This window comes from Zingiber officinale, chromosome 8A, assembly GCF_018446385.1.
Source record: "Zingiber officinale cultivar Zhangliang chromosome 8A, Zo_v1.1, whole genome shotgun sequence".
NCBI classification, from domain to species: domain Eukaryota; kingdom Viridiplantae; phylum Streptophyta; class Magnoliopsida; order Zingiberales; family Zingiberaceae; genus Zingiber; species Zingiber officinale.
Window position 1 is genome coordinate 69,244,854 of NC_056000.1, and position 27,187 is coordinate 69,272,040.

General features: G+C 35.8%; 2 protein-coding genes across 2 annotated transcripts; one reads left to right on the plus strand and one right to left on the minus strand.

Moving 5' to 3' along the window:
* Positions 1-972: 972 nt before the first annotated feature.
* LOC122009405 (probable methyltransferase PMT26) lies at positions 973-7,798 on the minus strand. The gene is made up of 9 exons (XM_042565544.1): positions 7,616-7,798; positions 5,821-6,887; positions 5,590-5,739; positions 4,797-5,067; positions 4,611-4,721; positions 4,040-4,214; positions 3,664-3,936; positions 2,860-3,054; positions 973-1,397 (listed from the first exon to the last, which is right to left on the minus strand). The coding sequence occupies exons 2-9, from the start codon at positions 6,844-6,846 to the stop codon at positions 1,199-1,201; spliced, it is 2,400 nt and encodes a 799-aa protein (XP_042421478.1). The 5' UTR covers positions 6,847-6,887; positions 7,616-7,798; the 3' UTR covers positions 973-1,198.
* Positions 7,799-9,210: 1,412 nt separating this feature from the next.
* LOC122009406 (tubulin-folding cofactor B) lies at positions 9,211-26,862 on the plus strand. Its single transcript, XM_042565545.1, has 8 exons — positions 9,211-9,392; positions 9,469-9,620; positions 10,826-10,944; positions 20,054-20,115; positions 20,323-20,364; positions 23,005-23,138; positions 24,013-24,082; positions 26,518-26,862. The coding sequence occupies exons 1-8, from the start codon at positions 9,291-9,293 to the stop codon at positions 26,563-26,565; spliced, it is 729 nt and encodes a 242-aa protein (XP_042421479.1). The 5' UTR covers positions 9,211-9,290; the 3' UTR covers positions 26,566-26,862.
* Positions 26,863-27,187: the final 325 nt, after the last annotated feature.

Below are 27,187 nucleotides of genomic sequence, written 5' to 3' on the forward strand. Positions count from 1 at the left end.
GGGTCGTTACAACTAATTAAGTAAGTTACTGACAACTCACTTAATTAATATCTAGCTCCAAGAGTAGTACCACTCAACTTCATCGTCATGTCGGACTAAGTCCATCTGCAGGGTTTAACATGACAATCCTTATGAGCTCCTCTTGGGGACATTCTCAACCTAGATTACTAGGACACAGTTTCCTTCTATAATCAACAACACACACTATAAGTGATATCATTTCCCAACTTATCGGGCTTATTAATTTATCGAACTAAATCTCACCCATTGATAAATTAAAGAAATAAATATCAAATATATGTGCTTGTTATTATATTAGGATTAAGAGCACACACTTCCATAATAACTGAGGTCTTTGTTCCTTTATAAAGTCAGTATAAAAAGAAACGACCTCTAATGGTCCTACTCAATACACTCTAAGTGTACTAGTATAATTATATAGTTAAGATAAACTAATACCTAATTACACTACGACCTTCCAATGATTTGTTCCTTTCCATCTTGGTCGTGAGCTACTGTTTATAATTTATAAGGTACTGATAACATGATCCTCTGCGTGTGACACCACACACCATGTTATCTATAATATAAATTAATTGAACAACTACATTTATAATATAGACATTTGACCAATGTAATTCTTATTTCTAAATAAATGTTTATACCAAAAGCTAGACTTTTAGTATACATCCTAACAGAGCCTTAGGTCCTCCATCAGTTCCTTGTACTCTTCTCGTTCCAATGGCATTTTCGTTGTTCACTTTAGATGTCATGAACTTCTCATGGAAGATCTTTAGATGTTTCTCTCGTGGACTTAGGATGCCACGAACACTCAAAATATTAACATGAACTAATCCAAGCTAACAAATGTGGACCGACCGAAGTATATGCTTTCATATCAACTTAAGACATTGCTCAAGGTAGAGATCCAACAACATAAGAGTATCCTTCACCTAAAGCTAACAAAGAATATACCGAAAATAAAAACAATTAGATTCACACAAAATTGATTTAAGATTTTCTTTCTCTCACACACAGATGAATTAGTAACTTACAATGCAGTCCGAGCTTCTCGAACATAAAACGAAGACATCATAATATAGACTCAAATACACATCTATACCAGCATTGGCAAGAAACTTATGCACTCGCTATGCTACCAGAGAAGGTAATTAAACCTCGCTCACTTGCTTGTCATTTAATTTGGCCTCCACATCGTCTTTTGTGCGCATAACAAGCCTTCATTGTCCTTGGAATATGTCAGCCGGATCTCCCAGTGAAGAGACTTGAGAATGATTTCTATTTCACTGATGATATTGACATGATCTCTCACAATCAAGTTTCCTTGCGGTCTCAAAATCCGGTCTACCTCGACAATTACTGGCAGTAATTGACACCTGAAACACAAAATCACAGGCATCAACGGAAGTAATAGGGGAGTTATTGTGGTCGGAATAGCAAATGGAAAACTCAAATTCAAGTACTTAACAAATCCGTAATTGATGCAAGGAACAATGTATTTCTCCAAGAACATACGTGTTAGATAATATATATGATTTTTAGTAAAGGTTGTACATTGTTAGCTAATTGACCAAAAGTAATAGGTTGCATAATCATTGTTGTCGTGGTCATCAAGCCATGTTAGTTAACTATTTTGGTTTAGCTACATAAATATTATCCACCTATTGATCTCTATACAAGGATAAGTCACCTCTAATAATCCAAATTAATTAAATTAAAAGATTAATGTTTTCTTTGGTCTCCCTTTTCCTACCTATACAATCTACTGGTCATCTTTGAGCATATTTACTATGACCGATATACATAATTAGGCCAAAACTTAGTCATGGCTATTTAGAACTTCCAGTACACTAATTGAGTTTTCCACCAATAGTAAATATCAGCAAGATGGTAATCTTACTATCTAAAACTTCTGCCTCTTCGATTTTCTATCTATCGTATCTCTAAGGGTGTAAAAAAGGGCAGCCCGTGCACGAAGCTCCCGCCATACGGGTCCCGGGGAAGGATCCATTATACGCAGTCTTACCCTGCTTTTTTGCAAAAGACTATTTTCAGGATTCGAACCCATGACCTTTTGGTCACATGGCAACAACTTTACCGTTGGCAACAACTTTACCGTTTCCAGTATCTCTAAGGGTGTGTTTCCTACAAAGGAAAGAATAAACTGGGAAGGAAAAAAAGGTTACAGAAAAATTTCTCCAGCGTTGGTATGAGAGAGATCCTTTGTGAGGGTGCCAGATCAGCTCCAGCACTAATTACAGGGGTTGAGGCCGCTCTAACATCACTAGCTGATATTGACACAACAAAAGAAATCACTAATAAGAGCAACACTAACAAGGTAGATGCCTAATCCATCGCCACAAACCATCTTCTGTAGATTGAACATGGCGTGTCTAGAATGCAGAAATCATTGACTACCTTGGTTGATGTGATATTTATTTACTTGATTGACATATATCATGACAAAGGATTGGAAGCAATTTAATCCAGGTATCCAGCTCTTACGATTGTAAGCAATTTAAAGCCATAGATGTGGTAGTAACTGAGGCATCCCAATTGTGATGAGCGATCCAAAGTGGTCAAAGCTGAACAAACACCAAGAAGTTCATGAAGAGTTGACCATCTTTAACCTAGTACTTTGACAGGTTCTATTTACCTCCCTTCATCCGGCAGCTAAATAATATTCAATTAACGCTCAGAAATTTCAAATTCTAAGGGCATCAAACTTTTGTTGACCTTGTGAACCAAACAATTGCATTTAGTGTTAAAACATCTCTCAAGCATCCCCGAAAGACAAGTGATAGATAGATCATAGAAGTCTAAGAGGCATTTACTGACCTCTGCTTGGTTTTTGAGAATAAATGGTCTGCATGAAGAAGATCATACGATCTTGGATAGGTGCTGAAAGATTCACACCAATCGTGGTACATGCCGAATAGACCCCGTTCATAAATGATAGGAAGTGTATCTGGTGAATCAATCGAGACAACATTCATCACCCAAACTTTCATTTCTCTCAAAGCTGCAGCAAATCTGAAAACAAAAACAAAAATAAGCATGCTGATGCTTTCGAAGGCATAATGATATTAAAAGAACGGGTAAATATTAGGAATTTTCAATCACTAAACAAAAAGGAGATATTTTACAATATATAGTCAGTGCAACAAGTAATAGAAAAGAAAGAAGAAATAGTCTCAAAACTGTGAAGAGCCAGATGAAAATTAACAATCAAATCAAGAGGTTAACTAATAAAAGCATTTCGTCAAGAAGGAAGATCCAACATCTAGCATCCAATTATATGAACAACCAATTGTCAACATGGAAGCCATGCAGAACAACCACTAAGATGTAATTAGACTGTTAGCGGACTATAGCCTATGTCAAAATAAAGATGGGATCATGATTCAATCTTGCTTGTCATGCAACTGCATTGCAGAAGAAACTTCATATTTAATGGAACTAAGAAATATTTAAGAGAAGCTTAGAGATCTTAGTGCAAACAAACTATGCAAACTTTGTAATTCTTGTATGCATCTAGCATCAAGAAGCTACAATTACTTTTTTTTTGGAAATAGAAAGTTGTAGCAGAAAAAGAAAATCTATATCAGAGCTAAACTGGATTGGACATTAATATCAACTTACCCTCCATATACAGATCTCATGTCCATAACATTTCTCACAGTAGACCAATTAATTCCCATTCCACTGACATACGATTTCCTAACGACATGTTTCCAATGCTCATAATCTGATGTAAAGTCTGCAGGTGCAGGTTTTCCATAAACCCCAAGTTGAGAATTATTTAGCCAGTAAGGTACCTTCTCCACCCTTAGGGGCCACTGCTCTGGCCACTTCTTCCCTCTGCTAGTTAAATCTACAGGCAACTTGTGCATGCATGCTTGGAGTGTGATATTCCTGTATGCTAAAAGATGTCAATTGACTGAAAATGCACATAATTTTGATAAAAAGAACATGCCAACTGGTGTCCCCTGTCCATCTAACAAAGCAAAGAGCATACCAAGCTGCATCTGGATCATCAGATGCTTGGCAGAGTGGAGGATTATCTTTGATTCTTTGCTCATAGCATTTGTTATCAGAAGGCTTTCTATAGATAGCTAAACCAACTTGGTTGAGTGTATCACTTGTCTTCTTAACCATCTCCCAGCACATGGATTTTGTCAATGCAGTCATGGCTGTCAATATTTAAAAAAAAATAGGATTAGTACCATTTAAGCTTATTCAGTTTGTAATACATCAAGAGGAAGAATAGTTGTTTGGTTATTTTCATATATGGCAGCATCTTGTAGGGCAATTAAGGAACTTTTAATATAAAAGAACGGAATCACAAGAGAAGTTCATACTTTGATATTTGGACAAGATTCCTCATGACAAGATTGAAAATAATTTCCCTCAAAACAAGAAACCAAGTTTATATTTATGCCAAGATAAAAAAAATGCATATAGTTCTTCGTTGATTGATTTTTTAGACATTCATTTACCTGTTAAAGAGCCATGAACATTTTGTCCAAGTTATTTGTTAAAACAATATTATCCTTCCAATTAAATTTATTTGAACTAAAATTTTGCACCTTTCCATATCCCAACATTTTCTTGATCTGTTCGGTAAACTGGAGTTGCAGACCAGACAAAGTAACCACCAGGGCGCAGCAACCGATTCAACTCCAACAAGAGCATGCCACCTATAGTCACCAATATATTAACAATCCAACCCCATAAATCAAAGTAAAAAAATTCATATTGAATAGACGCAGCACCTTCAATATGCCAAGGAACTCTACACCGGGCACAATGAATAACATCAAAGACCTTACTAGGAAAAGACAGTCTTTTAGTACCCATCACTGCGGATATGGCTGGGATGCCCCTCTCTAGAGCAAACTGGACTTGAGCCTCATGCTCATCTTTGGGTGCAAATGACATAGTAAGCACATCTCTATCAAAGAGATAGCCACCAAAGCTAGCCACTCCACAACCAACATCCAGAACCACACGGCTGCGTTGTCCCCATGCTATATCAGGCAAAGACTGCATTTATTCTCAAAAAGGAAGTATCTTTCAGTGTTTCTAGAGTGTTTCCAACAAAAATCTTTTAAGATTTTGTAATAAAACTAATGGCCATCACAAATTATTCTGTCCTATCAGAATCTAGATATCAGGATGTGGAAAAGAAAACAACAAAGGTCTCCAAGTTTTCACATTGAGTTCTTTCAACCTCTGAAATTACTTCAGGATTTTTATGTTCAACAAATTTGATAAAATAAGAAATAAACATGAATTAACTACAGCAATCTACAAGGAATAAGTTAGGCCAGGTGCAAACTTAGAAATTCTCCATATAAGCATACAGATTGGTAGGTCATTGCAGAAATAAAAAAAACAAGAGAAGTTATCAACAGCCATGACTATCAATGAAATATTGCTATTGGTTGGACAGTATGTGACAAACCACAAGGGATATCACCCAGTTAAGAAATAGGCTTCATTATTGTACCATATTAAAGAACCAACACGAATTCAAGAAATTGAATTACCCAAAATATTTATTACCTCTTGAATGAAATCAATATAATGAAGTGCACCATGTATAAATTGCGTTCCACCTCCTGGAAATTCAGTATATTCTCCAGAAACTTTCACCCAATTTTGGTGTCCTTTCACTTCTGCAAGTTTGGTATGAGGGACATTGTTGTACCATATCTACAGAAAGGCACTAATATTACTACAGAAGAAATTTAATGCAGAGGGAAAAAAGGCAAAAAGACAATGGCCAAAAAATACCTTTTGCCTACTCATTGGCCACCTAATTGGTGGTCTATATCCATTAGGCAGCGGAACAAGGCAGGTCGGGGGCTCCTCAGGGCAATGTCGTTCCCTGTGTTCATAATGTCCAGTTAAATGAAGCATCTTGATAGCTGCTTCATTGTCAAGACAAGGAATATAGTCTATTCCTGCAGTAACTTGACAAAGCTTCCAACTAGAATCTAAATTTTCTTCTTTGGAGGAAGAATCCTCTTGCATCTCCTTCTCGTTCTTTGATTCTGCAGCTTGTGTAGACCATGTAGCACCCTGGGTATTGGTTTCATTTAAAAGTTCTGATTGAACCCCGGATGGAAAGTCCTCATTGCCACCAGTGGCCTTTAGTTGATCCGCCTCATTCCCATCAAACTCTTGTGTATTTTTTCCTCCTTGGTCCAATTTTTCCTCTACTGTACTATCTTTTTCATCTTCAGTTTTGCCATCATCTGATATCTCATCTTGATTTGATTTCTTCTCTTCAGTAATTTTTTCATCATTTTCAGCTTCCTTTGATTCTTCCTCTGTTTTCTTGTCTTTAGGATCAACCTTTTCACCTGTTTTAGTATCCTGATCCAAACCTACAGCCTCCTTGTTTGTTTCTCTGGTTTCCTCTTCATTAATGTCATTAAAGGACTCAGTTTGAGAACCATCACCTGACTCCTCTTTATCGTCTTCTTTATCCTTTAGAGAACTCTCAACTTCTACTTTGTTTATCAGTGTCTCAGATGTTTTCTCTGCAAAGGAGTTGGCTTCATTTTGAACATTATTGTCACTGTAATCACCACTTGACTCTTCTCCTGAATGACTTTTAAAAGAGGTAGGATCAGACCTGGAAACTTTTCCATTAGTGTCAGATTGTGTACCAGATATAGCTGTAGGGACAACTATTGAGGATGTCATCATCCACACTGCTACTAAGCCAAGGGCGACAAATACGACAATTGTAGTCGTCGAGCAATATGAGGATGTCCTTCTGCTATCCATCCTTGAGCTTGCCACAAATGGCATGTTTGTGTAAATAGATTTATTCAAGCATTGACGTGATAGTCCTGAGTAATTATCAAACAATACGAACAAACAAGGTATCTCTTCAGCACATTAACAAGACAATAAACTTTTTAAGCCATAAATATTGCACATGCGTGGAAGACAACAAAAACAAACGACATTAAAAAGGAACATGTGTAATTTAAGCTAAACAAAAAAGAAAAAAAAACATTTTTTTAGCAGATTAATTAAATCAAGAACAAAGACTGAAACAAAAACTAGCAACAAGAGGAGTATTCCTTTCTGAACATAAACTAGTCTCTAACACCAAATGAGGAATCGAAACATATTAAACTAATCAAAAAAATATCATTAAACAATGGAGTGGCAATCAAGAAGCCGCAATGTCTAAAATCGTAGACTCAGATCTCAGAATTTTGTACTTCATCGGCCTAATATGACTAGAAACTGAAACACGGTAATAGCAGTATTTCCAACCATCAAAAGGAAAATCCTTTAGCTACCTTTGATTACAAAGGAAGCAAGTCGTTAAGATTTAGTTTGTAGATCTACACCAATCAGTAGTTCATACTAGAAGAGTGAAATGACATTCTCAAATACACATTCTTGCCATTCGAATCAACAAAACTATGCTCCGCGCAAGATCTGAAGAAAACAGACATTGATGAAATAAAATGAAGCTCGAAGAAACATCCAAAACTCGTCTAAATTCTAACATAAAGATTGCAAAAACGAAAAAAAAAAAAAATCTTTTCTTTTGGAGACAAACCTATAAAGTAACGGCAGCACCACTAGGTCCGCGATCTACAGCAAGCGAAGCAGGGAATCGGAACAGTATGCCTCTACGGCCGACGACGTCCGGCGATCTGATTCGCGTTGAGATTGAAACCAGAAGCAAGCGCCGAGCGAAGTGAAGCGAGGAGCCGCGGCGGAAGATTAAATAGAGATCCGACTCGTGTTCCGACTTAAGCTACCTCTTAAGTTACGGCAGGGAAACGGAAGGCAATGGATTGCGCAGGCCGAGGACGCGACTATCGTCGTATCTTCGGTCGTGATTCGTCATCCGTAATTCCCTGCGGATCTGAAGAACGGCCGACAAATGTTTTATAAATAGTATACCACAAAACCCGTTATAAATTCTCATATATCATTTCAAACTGCAAAATGCACGACATATGTCGGCCGTGATGAACGGTGGGATCATGGGCATGTGCGGAATCGGAAGCGGCGTTCCACCAACTAGACAGCATAAATATGCTCTCTCTTAGTAGGGTAGAAATGTAAATTGACTAAAAAGATAAGATTTTATTTAGAAATCAAAATTATATTTTGTATTAAATAAAAAAGAGGGAGATTGGAAATTGACGGATAAATATTATAAATAATGATAAAAAAACTAATTAGATTAAAAAATAATTTCGTTTCTCAAATAATTTTTATTGCCTTTGAGATATTTCTTGTTCCTTACATTTCTTGAAATGTAATTTCACGTCCCGGGATTATTATGTTGTGATAGGGTATTCAAATTATCATCCAGGCACTTTAGATTAGAATCCAGTTATAATTTATTCGTAGAAATTTTCTTCTGAATAAGGACGTAACCAAAAGGATGTTAAACTTTTAAGTTGACTGTCACATACATTTTTAGATTTACCCTGATAGTTGGTAGGAAATTTCTGTGGGACCGGACCGATCACTTTTGGGTGTAGGATCGGGATGGTACCATATAGGGGTGTAATCGAGCCGAGCCGAGCCGAGCCCAACTCTTGAATGTTTGAGCTTGGCTCGTTTATAATCGAGCCGAGCTCGAGCTTTATTTAACGAATATATTCATGACTCACGAGTTTATTCGAACTTTTATCGAGCCTAAACGAGCTTAATAAATATAAATCATAAATTTAAATATTCATTAAAAACTAAATTATATATTTAGGAAAAATTATAATAATATTATTAAAATTTATAATTTTATTCTAATAAATAAATTTAATATATTTGTCTATATTTTTTATAAGTAAGGTGTAAAATCTATAAATTCAATATCAAAACTATTATTATTTTTATTTAAAAATTGTTTAATGAGCTTAACGAACGTGTTCACGAGCTAACGAGTTGAATATTGCGAAGTTTGAGCTTGGTTCATTTATCTTAACGAGCCTTATTAAACGAGCTCAAACGAGTTTTTATCGAATCGAGCTTCGAATAGCTCGCGAAAGACTTGGTTCATTTACATCCCTAGTACCATAGGATAGTTTATGAAGTTAACTGGAATTATTATTTTTTTAATGTAATTTCACATATTACTAAGGATATTTATGCAAACTTTTCAGTTTCAATTTCCCATATCTTCAAGGATATTAATGCAAGTTTTCCAAAAGGGTAAAGGAAGGGAGACGACGGCCGCAGCGCGTCTGCGTCGGCGGAGTGCGTACCAGAGCTCGGCAATGGCTTCTCGTCTTCAGCTACCAGGCGACGACTCGGTGCTCCTGAGAGTCACCCACTCGAACATCAAGAGCTTCTCCGCAGACGTCCGCTTCTCGCCCGAGGTTTTTGATAACGATGGCCCCTTCCACTCACTCACATCTTGCTGTTTCTCATACTTGCTATGGATTCAACTGTTAGATGCCCGTGGAATCCATCAAGGATAAGTTGTGGAAGAAGTGTGGTACTGCGGTCGATTCCATGCTCCTCGAACTCTACGACGCCGCCGGATCCAAAGTCGCTGACCTCAACGACGCTACGAGGTCATTCGGTTTCTACTCTCCTCAGGATGGGTCAGTCCCTTGGCCCTTATTCTTCCTAGTTGAGGTTCGCAATGGCTTTGCATCCCTTCTGTGTTATTGATCGCCGAGTTTTGGGTACTCCGGATCTATTCATTTGGTGTTCCATTCCTTGTCTTTCTTTTGACTACTCTTTTTTTCAAGAAGTGTAATGGCATAAATGCAGGACATTGTTGTTAAAAAATGTTATGAATTATCAATTCCAATAGCTTATCACATGTTGACTGCCCTTGATTGAAAATGGGATGATATAGAAAGAGGAAAAATCGTAAATTGAAGGATGAATATCAAAATGACCGGAATGGCCAACATTTCCTTCTTTCATCGCAGCAAGGACGTTTGACATAGTCAGGGAGTTTTTGAAATGTTGTTAAGAAACTATACCCGACTTCAGTTATCATTGTCAATTATGTGTTTATTTCTTCCAGTGACTAGGCTGTGGTTTAGGCTTAAACTCATATACCTTGAAATTGAAAAATCCACCTACTTGGAATCACAAGTGTTACCAAGATGTGGCTATGGTTATATCCAGAATCAAGATACTGGGAGCCAGCCAGCCGTAAATGTGGTTAATGGTCACAGGTCATCCTAGATAGCCTTGGGATAACTCACATCCTTGCTCTGTGTACCTTTTTAATGTTAAATAGGGCTAATTTGTCATGTAGGTACAGGGAAAAGATTGCATTCATGGGTGTAGCTAGCTTCTATAGGCATTAGTTGTACTGGAGGATACACATCGAGGAAGGAAATTTATTTGATGAATCCATTGGATATTGATTGTTTGAAAAGGCCAAAGCAGAATTCTATTTGTCTTCTTCGATCATTTTGAGTAGTTGCATACACACATTGAAAATGATTTCTTTTCTTCTTAATATTTGCCATTGTATTCGATCACTTGCCAAAGATGAAGCGGAATGGAGTAAACTCATGTCCTTAGCCTTTTCACACAGTTTACTTTCTTCCGATTCTCAATTGTTCAAGTTTCAATTAAAAATGTATTTAAGAGCATATTTCTAGAAGATCAGGGTAAATGTTTTCTAGTTATCCTGCTATGTAGTATGTATTACTTCAAGCTTATGCATTACTCAAGTTTCAACTATTGGGTACTTTCATTGAAGTATTGGTTTTACTTGAGAAATTGCATTTCCTTAGCCTCTTGGTTGAATTTTGAATAATTCATTGTGACTGATCATTTTCAGGTACCGTTTGCATATTATTGATCTTGATCCTTCTTCAGTAACCTCTGGTGGCTGGTTGGAAGACACTTCATTGGTTGAGAAATATAAAATTTCAGAAGAAGCTTACAATAAGCTTGATAGTGAGTATCTTCATTTATTATGGAAAACTACCTGTATCTGGTTTACCTGTTTCTATGGTCTCATATACAAGTGGGACCTATACTAACAGTTAGGATCTTGAGCGCAAAACAATACAAGCGCAGTGGAATAAACAACAAGATCCTTTCTAGAAGATCCATGCAAAGGAAATTGTATACTAGTTGTGATGAGAGTTATACCTTTGTTGCGTAAACACGAACTCCCGAAAGTAATTTTGTCTTCATTGAATCTCAGCACGATCAAGTGTTCGTGCCTCTATGGTATCCACATGAACACGTCCTTTCGTCCGTCTCACGAACTCATGACTTGGAGAAAAACCAACTTTGTGGTGCTAGCCACTTAGAAGGTTCGGCCAAGAGAGGATTCAGCCAAGAGGAAGAAAAGGGGGAAGAAGGAGAAGATCAAGAGTTTCTCTTGAAAAATGAGCTCAAAAGACCTTTTATATTCTTTAAGGAATACCAAAAGTCTTTGCCTTTTGGTCTTCTTCCAATAATGATACCAATTAATCTTTATTAATCTACATTATCCTTTTAATGGATTGGATTTAGTATATTGGATTAACCATTAACCCAATAGGTCATTAATCCAATAAACTTAATCATCTCATAATTGGCTCTTAGGGTTAATACTAAAAATCTCTCACTAGCATTAGTGTCAATCACTACAAAGATGACACCAACACTTTGGATTAACCCATTATTCTTAAGATCCTTAATATTTGAGTCAAACTAAAATAAAGTCATCTTCAATCAACATGTTCTTTGTGTATGACCCAATAGGCTCTTGTAACATTGACAATGTATTCAAATTAATATCTTAGATACATAGGCAATGAGTGGCATCTAGCAAGGCATCATTGCTACCCAAGTATCGAGAATGTCGAGATCCGATCTAACCTTTCCGTATCTATTATATTGTATGACTCAGTCCTTTTATCCTTGATATCTAGATTAATCAATGAGGCATAGACCGTGTCATCCTTTTATCAATCTTTATATTTTTTTTATCTCTAAGTAAATACACTTAATCAAATAAGCTCAATATTTCATATTGACTAATTTGAGCATGACCATGTATTTTTGTATCCTACTTAATCAAGGAGCCCACAGATATCACTTTCGTCATATGGAAAGGATAGATCTCATCTAGATCACTCACATCCCTGCGCATAACTTATTGCATACTCACTTTATAGTCTACCTTGCTACATGTAACGTTTGACGATATCAAAGTACACAACTCCTTATGTAGGGAACTGTATGATTTCAAATCTAAGGACTATTCATACCAATAGTCGCATGAGAAGGTTTATGACACACATATAACGATCCATGAAAAATCTCATTGCGGGTCAATTCACTTCATATTCTCTAATATATACCATGTGTCAACGTGATATCTCATATCCATGACTTGTGGGATTAAGTCATAAATTGACCTACATGCTAGTCTCAATGCATTAATATTGTCCTTGCATATTAATACTTGACCAAGAATAGTTAAGAGTAGTGTCTATATATATCTACAGACTCCCAGTATCAATTCAACAAATTGATATGTTGTAGACTAGAACCTACTACCCTAAGACATTATTATACTTATTCATCTAGCACATATATGAAGTAAATATAATAACTATAACCTTTGTCTTTTATTAATGAAATATGATACAAAATGTCCTAAATCAATCAACTCTTGATTGGCTCTTACGACTTACATTAACAATCTCCTTATGTCACTAATATCAATCACTGAAATATCTAATATCCATTGACCTAGTGTAACCATCATGCTTCCTCTATGCAAAAGTCTTGATTAAAGGATCTATAATGTTAGCATTGGTCAATACTCTGCATAGTCTCACATCTATTCTATTAATGATCTCTCGAATGAGATGAAACTGCCGTAGTATCTAATATCTAGCACCACTATTTAAGTAAAATACATGCTCTAACTAGGATTTGTAATCATCTTTATCAGTTTGGAAGCCTGCATCGCTATAATCCTTTACAGGGAGCTCCTCATCACCTCCAAATATCAAGAAATATTCTTGTGTTCTTCTCAAGTACTTAAGAATATTCTTAACTGCTATCCATGACCTTCACTTGGATCTGATTGGTATCTGCTCGTGATGCTTAACACATACGAGACATCGACAAGTACAAAGCATGACGTACATGATAGACCCTATAGCAGATGTATAAGGAATATTATCCATGTGGTCCCTTTCTTCTTTAGAAGAGGGGCATTGAGTCTTCGAAATGCTTACACCATATGACATCGGCAGGAATCCCTTCTTAGAATTCTGCATAGCGAAAGGATTAAGCATCTTGTCAATATATGTACTCTGACTTAAACCAAGTAATCTCTTAGATTTATCTCTATAGACTTTGATGCCTAATAAGCCTTTCATTGAGAAACAATTCCTCATTTCTAATGAGAAGTATGTCATCTACATATAAGATGAGACACGAGGTTCATCTTCATTCTTGATGAAACTAAACACTTTGATTGTATCATCGAATTAAGTAAGCTTTAATTCATAAATGGATCTTACAACTTACATACCTTTCCAGCATCCTTTGGATCTACAAAACCTTCAGGTTGTGTTATATATATATATATATCCTCGAGTAGATTTCTATTCAGAAATACAGTTTTGACATTCATCTGTATAATCATAGTAAGCGGCAATAGCAAACATTATCCGAATAGAGTTAAGCATCACAACTGGTGAAAAGATTTCATCATAGTCTATACCATGAATCTGCTTGAATCCTTTAGCTACTAATCGCCCCTTGTAGGCATGCAGATGATTATTCATGTCAGTCTTTCTTTTAAAGACTCACTTACACCTAATGGGTTTGATCCCTTCAGGTGGATCAACCAAACTCCATACTTGGTTGGTGTACATGGATTCCATTTTTGACCTCATGGCCTCCAACCATTTCTCAGAATCTAGGCTCATTACAGATTCTTGATAGGATGTAGGCTTGTTGAGATCAACAAGCATTACATCACCATGGTCAAACAAAAGAAAAAAATATCTCTCAAGCTAACGACATAATCTATCAGATCTGCGTAGCGCTTGTTCTACCTGAACAAGTTGTTGCTCCACAACTATTTACGGTGTAACATATTCATGATCCACACCACTTTGTGGTGCCTGTTCAATTTCCATTAAGGTCTCAATGCTAGTTTGTGTATCATGAATTTCTTCATAATCGATTTTACTCCCACTAGCTCTTCTAGAAATAAAATCTCTTTCTAGAAAAAATGTTATTTCTAGCAACAAACACTTTGCCTTGTATGGGATTATAAAAGTGATATCCTTTCGTTTCCTTAAGATATCCTACAAAATAGCACTTTTCGATTTTGGGTCCTAGTTTCTCTAAAACTTGACATCGAACGTAAGCCTCACAACCCCAAATCTTCATAAAAGGCATCTTGGGACTCTTCTTGGTCCATATCGTATATGGTGTCTTTATGACTGCCTTAGATGGAACACAATTAAGTGTGAAAATAGCTGTCTCTAGAGCATATCCCAGACCGAAGATCTATAACTCATCATTGATCGTACCATATCTAATAAAGTATGATTTCTCCTTTCTGATAATATACTATTCTACTGTTCCAGGTCGAGTAAGTTGAGATATGATCTCACACTCAACGAGATAGTCATGAAACTCTTGGTTAAGGTATTCCCCACCTTGATCTGATCGAAACATCTTAATACGCTTATCAAATTGGTTTTGTACTTCATTCTTGAATTCTTTTGACTTGTGTTTCATTAGATACACATAGTCATATCTACCAAAATCATAGTAAAAGTAATGAAATATTAATAGCCTAGCTGCTATATTGAAAGGGTTGCATACATCAGTATATATGAGTCTTAATAAATCATTAGCTCTTTCGTTGTGTCTACTAAATGAAGTCTTTATCATCTTGCCTAGTAGATCAGATTCGCATACCTCATCTGATTCAAAATCAAATGAGTCTAAAAGTCCATTTTATGGAGTTGTGATATGCGATTCTTATTTATGTAACCCAAGCGACAATGCCAGAGATATGTTTGGTTTAGATCATTAGATTTGAACTGTTTGGTATTTATGTTATAGATTAGGTTTTAGTATAGAGCATAGAGTTCATTCATAAGATGTGTACTACAATAAAACATTTCAGTAAAATAACCAGAACAACATTTGTCCTTTATTACAAATAAAAAACCTTTCTTGTCTAAATAAGAAACAGAGATAATGTTCTTAAGTGAAAGCAGGAACATAACAACACTCTTCAAGTTCTAAAATAAGTCCACTGGACAAAGATAAGGAATATGTTCCTATAGTTATAGCAGCAACTCTTGCGCAATTGCCTACTCGTAGGTCCACTTCGCTCTTCGTCAATGATCTACTATTTCTCAGCCCCTGCACATTCGTACAAATATGAGATGCACAGTCGGTATCTAATATCCATGAAGAAGAAATAGATAAATTGACTTCTATAACATATGTACCTGAGGCAGAAGTCTCACTTCTCTTCCTTTTAACTTTCTCTAGGTACAATTTACCGTTCCTCTTCAAGTATACAGTCTCACCGCAATGGAAGCAAGTTCTTCCTTAGTCACCCCACCTTTGGGTTTCAATGAGACTTACCCTTGCCTTTGGCCTGGGTCTTATCCTTATTTTTGGGCTGTCGTTTGCCTTTACCTTTTGCACCATCAAAATGGTACTAGGGTTTGTCTTTTTAAGGTTGAGTTCAGTAGTTCTCAACATGCTTAACATCTCAGGTAATGGCTTTTCAATTTCATTCATATTGTAGTTCATGACAAATTGACTATAACTCTTAGGTAACGACTGCAGAACAAGGTCAGTGGTCAATTCTTAGCCCAAAGGAAATTCCAATTTTTAAAGGTTCTCAACATACCCAATCATTTTAAGTACATGAGTTCTTACGGGACTTCCTTCTTGCATCTAGCATTGAAACAAGGCTTTGGATATCTCAAACCTCTCATGTCTTGATTGCCCTGATACAGTTGTCTAAGATATCTAACTACATCGTGAGCATCCATGTTCTCATGTTGCTTCTGAATCTCAGAGTTCATGGTTGCAAGCATAAGGCATGACACATCTAATGCATCATCTTGATGCTTCTTATAAGAATCCTTATCCGCACAAGTAGCAGTGTTGGCGGGTGGTTCAGGAATAACTTGCTCTAGGACGTATAGTTTTCGTTCTTACTTGAGGACAATTCTCAAGTTTTATCAGTCCAAGAAATCAGTTCCATTGAGCTTGTCCTTATCAAGGACAGATCGCAGAGAGAGAGTATTTGATATACTAGATGATATGGTTATTTACAACAATAAAATGCAGAAATAAATATCATATTCAGATCATTTAATTAAGCATTTAATTAAACGTTCTCTCACTGAATTGTAAAGTTTAGTAGGAGCAAGTCATGGATGTGGTTTTACCCACACTATTAGTTCTAACTCCAAAAGCAATGACATTCAAGTGGGACAAGATCTATATTATACCTCATCTTGAGTTAATTTTGCCTAATCGCCCAAGACTTGTATAAGTTAGGTAAGCAACGTGTACCAATTGGACAAGATTCATATTATACCTCATCTTGAGTTAGCTTTGGCTAATCGCCCAAGACTTGTATAATTTAGGTAGACAACGTTTACCAATTACATCATATATAACTCTTATATAGTTAATTGAACAAGACTATTTGTTCGTTTTCTCATCTCATGAAATCTATGTTATAACTCATCTTGAGTTAACTTTGGCTAATCGTCCAAGACTAGTATAATTGAATTATATCGTATGAGATATGCCTCTAAGTTCTCAATCCAATTGAGATAACTTAGTTAAGTCACACCCAATATCCAATAGTCGGACATCACAATTATCCTGTCGCACTCTACCAAAATAAATCGAGTCGTTTTGCTTTGGCAAAACCTGACTACAATTGATCAAGGTAGTAGTGAGTACCGAACTTTCGTAGGCATATTAAAAGCAAGGAATCAAATGTCGTTCCGTGTCGCCCGGCACGAACGGTTTTTACCGTTCCGCCGGGCGGCCGAAACCGGCACAGGAGACGGAGATGTCTCGAGGAGTCGCGGACGGCTCCAGCGGCGCAGGAGGAGACGCCGGATGTCTCCGGCGGTGCTGGAGAAGTCGCGAGACGCCTCCGGCGGTCTCGCGAAGCCTTCGGCATCGAAGGCAGGTGTCGAGCGAAGTCTTCTGCGGTGCCGAAGGCGTCGCCGGAATACCCTTCCGGCGACGCCGGATGCGTCCGACGACGCTTTCGGCGCTGCCGGACACCCCCCGCGACGATCGCGGTGAGCGATCGTGGGTTCGCTATCGCGATCGCGGGTTTGCTATCGCAATCGCGGGTTCGCGATCGCTTTTTTCTTTTCTGATAAATAATTATTTTATTTAAATTAATTTAAACAATTCCTAAGGACCGGTGATATTTTGAACAGGCTTTTATAAACCCTAATTAAAATATCCTAATAAAATATATAAAAAATATATTTAAAATTAAAATAAATTCAATAAATTTTATTAATTAATATTCTGATTTTTTAATGTTTTAAATTTCATTTAAAAATTTCTATTATATTTTTTAAATATTTTGTATTATTTTAAATTTCATTTAAAATTTTTTAAAAATTCTTTAAAATTCTAAAAAATTTTAAAAATCTAATAAATAATATTTATATTCTAATATTTTTTTATTATTTTATATTTTTTTTACTTGATATTTTTTACTATTTAAAATATATATTATTTAATAAATAAATAAATAAATAGTTAATTTATATAATTATTATTATATATAAAGTAATATCTTATATTAATTTTTATACTTATTACTATAGATAGATCCATTTAATTCGAATTATTGATCTATCAATTTTATTTAAATAAAACTATTTTTAATTATTTTTTCTAACAATGTTAAATTGTTCAATAATTGAAAATTTATACAAAATCAATATACAACTTATTTTTATATATAGACCATAATTATATTTATCTTATAATTATTATATATAAATAAAAAAAATATCGAAACTATATCGGCACGACACGATACGATACCGAAACCGTATCGTTCCGGTCTGAAATCGAAACCTCGGCACGGGTCGAAATTTTAAACCTTGATTAAAAGGACCTAATTACGATTAAACTACACATGCATCATACATCAACACATATGCTAAATAGAACGTGGCATGGTTATGGCCCTATTCACTACGATTTTCTCAAGCCAATGAGAAGATCGAAAGGTCAACCTAGGTAGAAGCATATTCTCCAACTGCTTCCTTTGTCGTCGTGTGTTGTTATCCTTCTACCTTTTTCACCATCATCTAAAGGAATCTCGAGTTACATTCGAGGGTAGTCTAATTTTACAACAAGAATAAAAAAGATGAAGGCACGACACACAGATCGTATTATGAATTACAACATGCACACAGTCATATCGGGGTAAAGGATCATAACCATGCACTATGTCATATAACATTTACAATAGATCTATGATAAACTATGATTTCAATCAACGAATTATGAGCCGCAACTCCACGACAGCGCCCCTTGTGGGGGTTTCAGGGGCAGCATCCCAAAGCAAAATTATTTTGCAAACTCATTTGAATGAGTTGCTGCCATACCTAAGACCACCATATACCTGAGACCAACAAAAACTGTTTACAACAGTTTGTGTATTTCACACAATCTGTTCTCAACATATGCCAACCCGAGACCACCCATAGCCATGTATATTTCCGTCGAACGAAATCAGACTATAGCATGCATTCATAACACGTATGAAGATACCATATCCTTTAGCTCATTCAACACAAAACAAATACTCATAACATGATGCAAATCATAATAAAAGCCTCATGCAATTTCTATATCACATATTGAAACATTACTACAACTTAATATACGTCTTCGCAAGCAGCTCTGATACCACTGTAAGAATCTTGAGCGCAAAACAATACAAGCGCAGCGGAATAAACAAGATCCTCTCCAGAAGATCCATGCAAAGGAAACCGTATACTAGTTGTGATGAGAGTTATACCTCCCGATAGCAACTTTGTCCTCGTTGAATCTCAGTATGATCAAGTGTTCGCGCCTCTACAGTATCCACACGAATACGTCCTTCCGTCCGTCTCACGAACTCGCGACTTGGAGAAGAACTAACTTTGTGGTGCTAGCCACTTAGAAGGTTCGGCCAAGAGAAGATTCGGCCAAGAGGAAGAAGAGGAGGAAGAAGGAGACAATCAAGAGTCTCTCTTGAAAAATGAGCTCAAAAGGCCTTTTATATTCTTCAAGGAATACCAAGAGTCTCAAGGAATACCACGATTTTGTACCTTTTGGTTTTCTTCCAATAATGATACCAATTAATCTCCATTAATCTACATTATCCTCTTAATGGGTTGGATTTAGTATATTGGATTAACCATTAATCCAATAGGTCATTAATCCAATAAGCCTAACCATCTCATAATTGGCTCTTAGGGTTAATACTAACACTAACAACACTAGACTATGAGCACAATAGTAAACTACCAATCCCATTGACATAAACTACGAGTTCTGTCAAATGGTTTTTCACATGTCACTGCTCATTTTAGGGCCATATTAAGTTAAATTCTATCAATTTGTTTTGATTTGAATAGATCCTTAATGTTAAGTTTTGAAGTTTCCTTTTAAGACTTAACAACCAACTTAAAACTAGGCTTTCCAAGTAAATTGAATCATTTAGTTTTATCAGCGTTGCTAGGGGAATGTGGATTAATATACCTCCTCTTGTACTGGTATAGTATGAGGATTGATGCTGGTACTAACAGATAAGTTAACTGTGGTCCTTTGCCATTGAATCTGTACTGGTTAGCATATTTTTCATTTATGCTCGTTACAACTATGTAGAGAGATCAATGCTGGATAATTACATATTCTATCAATTGCTTTTTAAATACTTGTCATGGTCCAGCAGATTATCTTTTACCATCTGATCTCTCAACAGTATTCTCACCATAACTCTAGATTCTTTTCTTTATCTGTTCAGACAACTTTAGGAAGTTCAAAGAAAAAATCACAGCTCAAAATCCAGTGGCTAAAGAAGGAAAGGTATGTCTTGCGTTCTATTATTTGCCTCTTATACCTCATTAATAATTTTGTGTTGCGGCACCAATTTTCTTGTGCAACAGGTTGTCCTTAGTCCTCAGCTTCTTTGTCACTCTAATTAGGCTGCAAACTCTGTTGCCATTAATTCTTAAAGTTAATCTGGCATGCAACTTATACTTCACCTAAGTTTTTTTTTTCCTTTTATCTTAGTTATCTGAGAATTACATGGAAGACCTATGTGCAAATATCAAGGTTAGTTGCTGTTACTTTCCTGTTGTTCAGCATTTCTATTATGTACTTGTTATAATGTTTATGTTTTACAGAGAATATGGAAATTATTTCCATGTATTTGTCGCATATGATAGATATGCATCTCTTATGTAGGGAACACAATGAAAACCAGATGCACTAATACTCAATCTTGGATGTGAAATATAACTTCACCTTCTAAGCCCATTATTATGCAACTACAATGTGGATTCTAAATGATTTTACAAGTGGTTATGTCCATTACAACATTTGAGAAACTGGTTGCCTACTATGTTTTATAGCTATTCTTAACAAGGTTTTGCATGATTATAACTACACCATTTTGTAATCGAAAGTATGATAAAATTCAGAAAGATACAGATAGATGTTGATGATTTTTAGGGAATAGTTCATTTTTTTTCCTTAAACCATTCTATCTTTCCCCCACCAATAGTATTGCCTGGTCAAAGTCATGGTTAATATTAACCCCAAAAGGCATTCTCTTCTCAATAGAAGCATGGCATGAAGGATCAGATGTAGGAGCCCTTACCCTCAGCCTTTCGTTCATCTCTGTATAGTCAGCCTCTATAACATGTGCTCCATCATGTGTGTTGATACCACAATCATCTAGAGCTTCATAGTATACACCTCCGATATGCACACCTCCCCCTACAAAGGCAACTACCTGCACTCACAACTAAGTTTGTGGAGGTGTGCTGCTTGATCCAGATATCCAGTACCACAGGCTTCCCCACAACTCATACATTTCCTGCCAGTAACACTGTGCACATGATCAACTACATGGTAGTTGATGCATAAAAGCGCTCTTTTCCTCCCTTGCATCCTTCCATTGTTGCTTCCTCGGCAGCTCTCTCTTTACCTCTCTTTCTTTTTCTTTGCTAAAACCAAATCTGAAGTCATGCAATAAACCAGGGAAGTCATGAGTGCTGGAGGCCCTAGTAGTAGATTTTGTCATCCTGGAGCTAAAATTTGTCATGCGGGTGAATTCAATCAAATAGAACAAGATTTTATTTTAATATCTTTATGCACAAATTACCCATTCGAGAAAAAGTCACATTCCCCTGATCCTACTTCCCTTCTTCAGTAATTTAAGCATATGATCTATTGTAGCAATGAACTATTTTCAAGGTAAAGGAACATCTCTGCTACCTAAACATCTTTAATAGTAAGCTGCATACTGTTCACCTTAATGATTGTTATATGGGACCTTACTTGTGCTAAACGCACAAGTATTTTCTTTGAACTGAGCATACATGCAATATGCACCATAGAGTCTTGTTGCTGTTGGCAATCCAGCAAAAGCGGCTCGTCATGATTCTTTTGCAGCATATTGTTTGGATACAGAAATTTACTAGTGTTCACTATTAAGCGATGCTTTTGCAGCATATTGTTTGGACACAATTCATAATGACCTTTTTTTTGTTTCACTAAATTAGTTGGCAAGCTTATAAACGATTTTGCAAAAGAATTCAAGATATAATTAGCTGAATAAATAAGCCTACAAGTAGCTCGATTTTGAGTTTGTTTAAATAAATTGGCCATGCTCCATTAATGGACTTTTCTGAATGAACATAGTGAGTGAGACATAATGGTGAGAGTTTGAGGCAACCCTGGAAGAGTAAGAAGCAAATTAAAGAGACTACTTGTAAATAGGATAGGGCTTAATTGAAAATAAATTAACTTGAGGAGTGTAAAAGTAAAATAACAATAATAGTAATCTATATGAGGGTAGAGGGGCTACCTAACGGGTATTCCTAATGATTTTTCCAACTTTAAACCTTTTCTGTGTAATTTAAACAGGAATTGCTGTAGGATGGATATGTAAGTTATCTGTATAGTTCATGTCTAATTCTGTAGAAATGTTGTTATGCGTTAAAATTAATATGGTTTTAAGACAAGTGAAATGTTTAATTCTGCAGCAATGTTGACCATTGAATTTATTATGTTTTTCTAAACGAGTGAATTTAATGCCACTTTAGTTGTTCTTTTTTTCTTTTTTTGGTTTGATAATTTGAGGATGGCAAAGTCAATATTGAACAAGACATCATTAAATTTGGACGTCAATATGCCCTTAAATGATACATAGAGTGAAGGACAATCTATCCTTTTCTTGCATTTTGCATGCTAAAATAATAGATTCTTGGCAAATCTTAAGGGCAGCCCGATGCACCAATGTGGGGTCCCAATGAAGGGTCGAACCATATTGAGTCTATTAGCAAATCTATTTTCTCAAAATTTATTTTGAGTTGCCTCAAGTGTTAGTGGAAATTCCAGGTGTTTGGGGGGTCGTTTTGTGTATGATCGAGCAGTTGATTTCATATTTATCTTAATGCAGAGACCATTTTATATTCCTATCTAATTAGGTATGCAAAATCGTGTTCATATATGGATTGTTGCATTACAGCCAATATATAATGATACAAGACAACAAGTAGGATTCAATTTCTTGTAATTCTATGTGTTCTTTTGAGATTAATTCTATGTTATGTTTTACAAATTGGATTCTTTCATCCACCCTATGAGATTATATTGTTGTACCCCTTCACCAATCTTATGCTTATTTAATTTTGTGCTAATGGAGAATATTGTCTTCCATTGATGAATTTTCTGTCTTTTATACAGGTAGGGGATAGATGTCAAGTTGATCCTGGCGAGAAAAGGGGAGTTGTCAAATTTGTTGGAAGAGCTGAAGATCTAGGACCTGGTTTTTGGGTTGGAATTCAGTATGATGAACCTCTAGGAAAGCACGATGGCTTGTACGTCACCTTTTATTTTATTAATAACGGAAATAAACTTTCTTAGCTGCTATAAATGGTGAATGGCCTACACGAAGCTGATGTGTTTTCAGAAAGCGATAAACACACCCATCTGACAATGACAGGGTTACTTTCTTGAGCTATAGTTATATTCTCACATTTAAGAAATACAAAACATATAGGGAAGAGACTAGCTTAAGACCATTTGAAAGTTCTATTTCACTTTGGAAATGGAGAAAATCACTTTTTTTTGAAGTTGATATATCATGTGATTCATGAACGGCAATTTGGTTTTTGTTCTCTAAACTCTAATTAGATATATTGCAAGTAGAACAGGATAGGTGTCATTCCTATTTTTGATTTTGCTGCAATTTTAGCTTATTCTGCAGCTATAGTTTATTAATCTTTTTTGAAACTTGCAAGGATATGTAAATGATAAGTCACCCAAGAGAACTTTCCCTAACAGCCACTATTACCTGTTTAGCCCTTTCTTTTTGATAATCCAGGTGTCCGGTCTTTACCCGACTAATCCCGGAGGTAGATAGTCTTCCCCCTGGTTCGCCTACCATATAAATCCGGAGTATAGCTTATGCATACTCAGAAGCCAACCTCCAGGATATTCGTCCCATTTAATTGTTTAGCCCGTTCTGATGGTGTAGGAAGATGCTCTTAGCTTTTTTGTACTGTAGTTAATGTGTATATTCTTGTTCAGATAGGATCACTTTATCTTTGGCTATTAGGGGTCCTCTTAGCATTCTAGTGTTTTTAGGTAGTTATAGCAGTTGACATTTTTGAAATGCACTGGATCATGCATATTTAGAATGTCTTGGAATTTTTGTATATTATTATCTATCTTCACTTTTGGACACTGCAGGGTAAAAGGTAATCGCTATTTTCACTGCCCTCCACAACATGGTGCTCTGATTAGACCTGACAAAGTCAAGGTAACTTGTGTTACTGATATACCATCTCATATTCTTCAGGGTTGTTACTAGTTTTAAGAAAATATGCACAAAAGGCTTCTATCTCTGAGTCTGGTGTAGGAGCTTAGTTTTTTGTTGTAGCTAAAACAATTCAAACTTTGTTATTCCATATCTACAATTAGAACTAGAACAATCCACCTTTGAATCGGTTATTTAGACATAAGAAAGACCACATCTTAGCAAGGTTGGGTTAAGGTATTTTGCCAGTCAAAATATGCTATCTCCACAGCTTGAATCGGTTTCTTACATATTCACCAGTGGATGGAGGCGGTATTTGTTAATTTAATAACTCAAAATAAACATCAACCTTCTTGGTCCTCTAAATGCTTATATTTACAAAGAATTTTTTAAAACATGAACAAGAAAGGAGAAGAGAGCTGTTGGAGCTCTTGAAAATCTCAGGGGAATTTTAATCCTACACCAAGAACTTAAGGGTTATTATTAGATTATGACATTGAAATATAGGTTCTTATATAAAGTTGTCTTGGTGAAGGAGAGTCTTGACGCAACGGTAAAGTTGTTGCTTTGTGACGACTAAAAGTCACATGTTCGAATCCTGGAAACAGCCTCTTGCAAAAAGCAGGGTAAGGCTGCGTACAATGGATCCTTCCCCGGGACCCCGCATAGCAGGAGCTTCATGCACCGGACTGTCTTTTTTTATATACTAGTGATTGTGCACACGCGTCGCGTGTGTAATATAATACATTGAAATCACATTGACCATTTATAATGAAATTATATTAATTAAAGTATTTTAGCATTAAAATACTAAAGTAGAGTCATTAGTAGAGTCATTAGGGTAAAGTACCTAACTTTTGAAAATCTGAATTATTTGGGTCTTTGAAAATCCGAATTGTTTGGATTTTTGAGTGTCACTCTTACGTTCAGAATCAAGAATTAATTATTTGGGTAAGATTCGCCAGACCCATGTAATAGTGCAATAATGCAAGGGTGGCGTTAGAGAATTCCAGCAACAAACTACTGTAACGGGCTTCCCTATGAAAAAAATTTTAATTTAATATTGTACTCACCAAAATTAATTATTTGGATAAGATTCATTAGACCCATGCAATAGTGCAATAATGCAAGGGTGACGCTAGAGAATCCTAGCAATAAACTGCTGTATTGGGCTTCCCTATGAAAAAAATTAATTTAATTTAATATTATACTTATCTTAGTAAAAAAACTAAGAAAAGTATATTTTTTAACATTGTCGGCCTAAAATATTTATAGAAGCTTCTTTTATCATAGTGTTGTCAATTCTAAGATGTGGAACTAAAGAGAACTATATTTTTTTTATATAAAATAATCAGAGAAAATTAATGATGAGAAACATTTATAATAATACGCCGCAGCTGAGTCTTGAACTCTAGATCACTGATTGTTTCACTTGTGGAATTACTAATAAACCTTGGAATTATTTTTAGTGTGAATAGATAAAAGGATATTAACGTAAATTCATTTTAGGCTTCACCAAAGTTAGTTAGTAAAGGGGGAAGATTTTTAATAAAATAGTAAGATATATATAAAGTTGTCTTGGTAAAAGATGGACTTAGTGAAGGGACCATGGTAGTGTGATATGCAAAATGCATAATAGACCCAGTCATTTGCAACACATCACACCTTGCATACCGGCACACGAGCATGACTGGCGCTAGTTTGGAAAACAAGGCTATGTGATGCTCACCAAGGCACTTTGATGCTCTTTGTACTTTGCATCATTGTGACTTGCATCAACCTAGTGAACCCACTTGTCTAGATGAATCAGTGCTTTGAATTGGTGCAGTGGATTGTGCAAGCGAATCAAGGCATAGGAGAAATCAAGATAAGTGCAGCATAAGAGATCCAACCGTAGAAAAGGGTTAGTCTATATAACAGCACTACAATGGACTAAGGAAACTCGCATTGAATTTAATAAAATTCTCACCAAGCAGTCTTTCTTCTCCTTCCATTCTTCATCCATACAGATGAAGCTGCTCCAACCACTCGATTGGCACACCCAGTAGGCATATACCAGTAGTCTTGTTATGAACCATAGGCTTTTTCTTGGTAATGCAAGTGGCATAAAAGTAGACAATCTTATTGTATCCGAAAGGAAATTTTCTAGAACAAGGTTTTAGTAACCACCACTAAGTATCACCCCACTGAAATCCAGTTGAAATTGTCGAGTTGCCGAGTTCATGCCAGTCGAATATAACAGTTTTGTAATTGTGAAAATAATGAAAATGGAAATATGCTTAGGAAACAAGAAATTGGACATGCTACAGATTGTATATGATTAATTGTATATAAAGGGAAAAAGATGTTTTTCCTCATTATCAACAGTGGAGTTTTATGGTTGATTGGAATAAGTTCTGTCAATGAAGAAGGTATGCTAACAAATTTTTTACATTCAGGTTGGAGATTACCCCGAGAAGGATCCTTTCGATGACGAAGAAATATGAAGCAGGAGTTTTCATTTCATTTTACTTCCGTATCTGCCTTTGTCGATCCCCATGCTATCGTTATTTTGGTTATTCGAAAATGAATCTCTTCACCATCACCTTACAATGTGCTGGAAGGTTGGTACTCAAATTATGTCTCTTGATTGCTGATGGCAGTGTAAAAACTAATTTATTATGCAGGTTAAAGTGTCTACAATTTTTTTATATATATTTTGGATGAAGCTTTTTAAACGAGCATTCTACATTTATTTCCTTTCATGTGCAAACTGATCAAGAGATGGCATTACCATGATATTATGTTGAAGCTCAGCAAGATTATTTAGTAGTAAATATTTTTTATGTTATTCGATGTGTGATGCAATAGAAGAACACAATGAGCAGACTGCGTCTCGTTTTGCAACAATCAATCTGACTCTATTCGACTTGCCTTTAGATAAAAACCACATCAATCTTATAATGTATCTGAAATCTCATTTACTGAACTGCCCTTTTGTTTGTTTGTAGTCCCTGAGATTATGATGTTGTGGTAAGATATTTAAATTGTCATTCAAATATTCATAGTTCGATCTCTAATTATGACGTATTCGTAAAAAAAATTTCTCCAAATAAGAAATACAATCAA

What these genes read in the sequence shown, in the direction of transcription:
- LOC122009405 (XM_042565544.1), bottom strand. Translation starts at nt 6,846, where the DNA reads ATGCCATTTGTGGCAAGCTCAAGGATGGATAGCAGAAGGACATCCTCA. An exon ending in GATGATCCAGATGCAGCTTG is followed by an intron (nt 3,937 to 4,039) that starts GTATGCTCTTTG and finishes TTTAGCATACAG; the next exon opens with GAATATCACACTCCAAGCAT. An exon ending in ATGAGATCTGTATATGGAGG is followed by an intron (nt 3,055 to 3,663) that starts GTAAGTTGATAT and finishes TTTTGTTTTCAG; the next exon opens with ATTTGCTGCAGCTTTGAGAG.
- LOC122009406 (XM_042565545.1), top strand. Translation starts at nt 9,291, where the DNA reads ATGGCTTCTCGTCTTCAGCTACCAGGCGACGACTCGGTGCTCCTGAGA. An exon ending in ACGTCCGCTTCTCGCCCGAG is followed by an intron (nt 9,393 to 9,468) that starts GTTTTTGATAAC and finishes TTCAACTGTTAG; the next exon opens with ATGCCCGTGGAATCCATCAA. An exon ending in ACCTATGTGCAAATATCAAG is followed by an intron (nt 20,365 to 23,004) that starts GTTAGTTGCTGT and finishes TCTTTTATACAG; the next exon opens with GTAGGGGATAGATGTCAAGT.